Source organism: Halyomorpha halys, unplaced genomic scaffold, assembly GCF_000696795.3.
Source record: "Halyomorpha halys isolate HHAL.00 unplaced genomic scaffold, Hhal_1.1 Scaffold1593.1, whole genome shotgun sequence".
Classification (NCBI taxonomy): Eukaryota; Metazoa; Arthropoda; class Insecta; order Hemiptera; family Pentatomidae; genus Halyomorpha; species Halyomorpha halys.
In genome coordinates this window covers 193,394-198,872 of record NW_027107078.1, presented here as the reverse complement: position 1 = coordinate 198,872, position 5,479 = coordinate 193,394, and the positions used below count along the sequence as shown (strand labels likewise).

Here is a 5,479-nt window from a genome sequence, read left to right as displayed (position 1 = left end):
AGAAACTTCTCCAATCATTAATCTACGGTCAACTATCTACACCTCATTATGCAGTTGGAGGTCTACCTTCTACGCCATAATCCCTAATGAAGACCCGAAACTGAGGTCGAAACGTCGGCATAAAATAAATAAATATGGTTTTGTTTATTTATGTTGTTCTTTGCTGACCGCACCCCCCGACAAACTTCTCCAATCATTAATCTACGGTCAACTATCTACACCTCATTATGCAGTTGCAGGTCTACCTTCTACGCCATAATCCCTGATGAAGACCTGAAACTCAGGTCGAAACGTCGGTATAAAATAAATAAATATGGTTTTGTTTATTTATGTTGTTCTTTGCTGACCGCACCCCCCCCCCCGACAAACTTCTCCAATCATTAATCTACAGTCAACTATCTACACCTCATTACAGTTGCAGGCCTAATTTCTACGTCATAACCCCTGATGAAGACCTGAAACTCAGGTCGAAACGTCGGCATAAAATAAATAAATATGGTTTTGTTTATTTAGGTTGTTCTTTGCTGACCGCACCCCTCCGACAAACTTCTCCAATCATTAATCTACGGTCAACTATCTACACCTCATTATGCAGTTGCAGGTCTACCTTCTACGCCATAATCCCTGATGAAAACCTGAAACTCAGGTCGAAACGTCGGTATAAAATAAATAAATATGGTTTTGTTTATTTATGTTGTTCCTTGCTGACCGCACCCCCCGACAAACTTCTCCAATCATTAATCTACGGTCAACTATCTACACCTCATTAAAAAATTTAATTATTTTTAAAGTTTTGAAATATCCGCCATTTTTTATTCCTCCTACCTATACTTGGCAGACTCATTAATTTTTCCAAGTAATTATACATAGTTTTCATTAAAGTAATTAAAAATTGGGGTGAAATAACTGTCTTTTTCCTCCTCTTGGGCTCTTGTACTACTACTGCCGTCTCTTCCTTCCGCAGCTAGCAATATTCCTCTTCATGCTACCCCTTCAAAAATTTTCTGCGGGGAAGTGAAGGGAAACGTCTGGACCTTCAGTTTTTATTTTATTTCTTTTTATTTAGCACAATAATGGAATCCTCGGATAATAACTGACCAAATTGGTTAGTAAATTGAAACAATCATTTGTATATCTAATTACATCGGGAATTACATATGGAGTCAATAGAGGATCACATCAAAAAACGGTTCATGAAGTTCCACTCCCAGTTGCCGACAGTTAAAGGAGCAGTGACCTACAACCTGGGTAACCCAACCGCAACCCGAAGACTGAAGCCCAGACTGCTGCAGGACATTCTGTTATAAATTTTAATAAATATATAATTAATTCATAGTCACACTACCTCTATTTTACTTCTAATTATTACTCATTTTATTTTTTCATTTTTTTTTTTTTTTTTTTATCTTTTCTTCTCTCGTCCCTTTTTCAAATTAACTTGTTTCTTTTTACTAATAGAAGTGTAACAATATCATTATTTTTTGTTATTAATTTTACTTTCCTCTTTTATTAAGAAGCATGATTCTTATCTATTTTTTTTTCTTTTAATAACAACATTGTATATAGTTAGGGGTGTCTTTTGTACGAGACTATACCCTCCCCCCCCATAATCAACTGTTAAAAAATATATATATAAAATAACGGTTATATCAACCATGTAAGGCCCACCAGGCCAATCTGGTATAAAATAAAAGATAAAATAAAAAAGTTGAAGATCTAAAACAAATTTTTAAAGTTCCTATCTCGTGGTCGGTCCTTCCAAGGGAGTGAAAAACCGACCTTTAATAGTATCTTACTTACAATACTTAATGGTTGAAAATGTCTGGTGACCACATTAGGTTTTCTTACACTGCCAGACTCAAACACAGTGAAGGAAGTTAGGGCTCCAGTTCCTCATACTCACTGAGTTTTCTGATTCATTTCAATATTTTATAATTTATTTTAAAAATTAAGATAAAAAATATTTTCTTTATATATATTTTTTTTCATAAAACAAGATTACGACAGTTTTTTGATACTTAAAATAGAGCGTATAATATTAATTTATTACAGATCCAGATTATTGCAGATGTCTACACAATGTTCAAGACGCCACTGATACCTTCTTTTTTCGAAGAATTTCGAAATGAAATTTGGTTAATCTTACAGTTGTAGTGAATGATGTTTGTTTTTTGGTGTACACAGGTCTTCTCGAGTGCACCTAACACTAAAATTTTTATTGGAAAGAGATGTTTTTGGCAGAAAGATTCCATAGAAAATATAATTTAAAAATTATTTAATTTTTTTTTTATCCGAGGAGTCCTTAATTCAATCACCAAAACCATAAACATTTTAAAAATATCTTTTGGCCTAACGGTGAGGAAAATCGAACATACATAAAAGATAAAATTATCAGAGAATAAAATATGCCTTCAGAATCCGTTATCATAAATCGAGTATCTCCGGCCATTCCGCATTTGATAATTGGCCTGTTTTAATGCCTCAACTTTTGATGACGGAACTAAAATTCTTAAGGGTTATTATTTATGGATTATTAACTTCTTTAACAGTTTTTTTTACCTTTATTACCTTTGTTTTTTAGGCGTATGCCGCCAAGATTTGTCGGATCGGAAAAATAGATGATATAAATTTATTTTTAGATTAATCTTTCTATCAAAACCCTTCTTTTAAAATTCTTATTTTTCATGTAGGAAATTCTAGAGCCTAAGTAACCTGGAAGAGGTTATAAACGCCACTACCAAACGATCAAAATGCACTAACTATAACTAACACTTATCAAGTTTCATTTCGAAATTCTAAAAAAAAGTAAAAAGTGGGTATCAATCGAATCTTGAACATCCTGTATAAAATAACGCTCCCTTGCGTTGCCGTTCACATAAAACGGAACTTATTATGTTTGCTTTCCGGCTTGGGCAATGGATTAAGTGGTTGCCGCAAAGTGGGCTTGTAGCCGCTGATCCATTGTGTCTTGATCATGTCGGCTGCCTTCTCGGCGATCATGACAACGGAGGCCATGGGTGGGCCGGTTATGGAAATTGGCAGTATACTTGCATCTACCACCCGGAGCCCTTTGATCCCGTAGACCCTGAGTTGGTGATCCACCACGGCCATGTGGTCGGTCTCGGGGCCCATCTTACATGTTCCGATTGGGTCGTACCCAGTCCCCGCGAGATGGCTCATTGCGCATGCCCAATAGTGATCTGTCCCTCGCTTGAGACCACAACAGCCATCAAATTCAAGGTACTGTATCGTCGCGTTGTAACTCCTCATTATATCGTTATTGACCATCTTATCAATCAATTTGATGCCCCATATTAGAGTTGTGAAATCCATCGGTTCCTCGAGGTATTTCGCTTCTATTATTGGCATATCGTCTAGGTCACTCGACTTTAACCTGATAGTACCTCTGCTTTGAGGATGCAATAATTTGATGATCGGTACCAATATATTGCTAGTATAAGTCAGAGATAGGTACTGAAGAGCTATCTCCTCAACTACTCCCAAGTTTCTCAAAAAATCTTGGAGTAGCATAGTATCGTTTATTATCACGTGTAAAAACTGCATAGAGATGTCCGGTGACTCGTCTTTATCCAGATTTATCATTCCAACCAATTCGGTAGCACCTATAGATGCTAACAATCCTGTTCTTCTAGTTAGATACTCATAAGCTTGATCCATATCGAATAAAGTACTTTTAGTATCATCACCGAAATCGATTGTGATAGGTGCTCCAGGAAAGACGACGGAATCAATCAGATTGCGGCCCACCCTCAGGTTCTTTGCACTATATATACCTAATAGCTCAAGTTCATTTTTTGGACCGACTCCGGACAGCATCATTAACTTGGCCGATCCGACTGTTCCTGCGCTAACAATGACCTCTCTAGAGGCACGGAGTGTTCTGGGTACTTCTTCAGTTCTATACAAATACTGGATCCCATATGCTCTCGACGTTTTAGGGCAAATAAGTACTCTGAAAACAAAAGCGTGTTTGATTATGAAAAGATTCGGTCGGTGTTTTACGGGGTTTAAGAAAGCTTTGACGGTATTCATCCTTTCGCCGGACCCAATAGTTCCTGAAGTGGGGGCAGTGAAGCCGGCCTGCGAAATGCCGTTGATATCGTAGTTCCTAGGAAGGCCGATATCCGTGCTGACGTTTTGGATAAGCGTCGCTATCGGAGAGACATGGGAGAACTTCCCAACTTTAAGTGGGCCTCCAACGGCATGGTATATCCTGTTTGATTCACTACTTAGAATGGATTGATCCACCATATCCTCAGACTTCAAAAAGTAGGGCAATACATCTTCGTAAGCCCAGCCTATGTTTCCCGCTGCAGCGATGTTGTCGAAGTCTCTGGCGCAGCCGCGGATATAGAGCATAGTGCCGATGGAACTGGTTCCACCCATAGCCTTGCCCAATGGCCACCTGTTAATTCTTCCCATCAGTCCGTTATAAAGTCCTTTTTCGCGGATTGTTTGAAAATTCCAATCCATTCCAGTTCTTTGGATAGTCTGGTAAAAATAGGGGACGGCGGAAGTCATATCTGGGTCGTCCCCCGCCTCGACGAGGAGCACGTTCCAGTCTGCTACTTCGGAAAGGCGAGCAGCCATAACAGCGCCTGCCGTACCGGCTCCTACCACGATGAAGTCGAATATTGTATTTTTACGGCATTCACCTGAAATCAGCAATTGTTTTTACTTAAGAGCTTCAGATAAAATTATTTATTTGTACCAAGCTTTAAATCCTAAAAATAAATTAATTTTTAATTAACTGTTCCTAGAAAAAAAAAAAAAATAACCAAATTAATTCAAGCTCAGGACTTGATTAGAGAATCTGGCCATTGGCAGAAGTCCAAATATTATTTACAATAAACCTCTAGGTCAATGTCAATTCAAGAAGTCCAGATATTGTTTACAATAAACCTCTAGGTCAATGTCAATTCAATCTTCGAGGACCATTGTAGGGATGGGTAACACTAAATAGGGATTTCGCTTGGGGATTAGAATGTGAGTGAATTTCTCATAGAGCGTGGAGAATTTGAATTTAAAAATGTCAGATACAAATAGGATATTAAGGTCATGATGTAGGGTATTGTGGTTTACACAGCGAGGAGGTGCTCTGTCTATCATTCGATGGACTTTGAAGTGAAAGGATTTAATGCGTTTGAGGAGTTTTTACCTCATCGAGTGGTTGTTGTCATATCTACCACATTCCACATATTACATACCGCGCTCCAATGTGGAAGATATGACATCAACCACTCGATACCTCTGTTGTTTGGTAGAATGAGATGTTCTAAATCCAAACTGGTGGTCAGGAATAACATGGTATGAGTCAAGGATTGGATAGAGGCGTTTTAATTAGAGTTTTTCTTGGAATTTGCCCATAATGGGCAGAAGTGAAATAGGACGGTAGCAAGATGGATATTCAAGTGGTTGGAGGGTTTGGGAAACATTTTTATTATAGACATTTTCCAAG

At 38.0% G+C, this 5,479-nt stretch overlaps 1 protein-coding gene across 6 annotated transcripts in view; it reads right to left on the bottom strand.

Annotated features, from left to right (window-relative positions):
• Positions 1 to 2,131: 2,131 nt before the first annotated feature.
• The window catches only part of LOC106690151 (glucose dehydrogenase [FAD, quinone]), a 15,707-nt gene continuing 12,359 nt past the window's right edge, over positions 2,132 to 5,479 (bottom strand). For all 6 annotated transcript variants that reach the window (XM_014435480.2, XM_014435482.2, XM_014435478.2 and 3 more), the window contains one exon: positions 2,132 to 4,676. In XM_014435480.2, the coding sequence (XP_014290966.1) occupies positions 2,872 to 4,676 (1,805 nt within the window). In that variant the 3' untranslated portion in view covers positions 2,132 to 2,871. The remainder of the gene's footprint in view (positions 4,677 to 5,479) is intronic.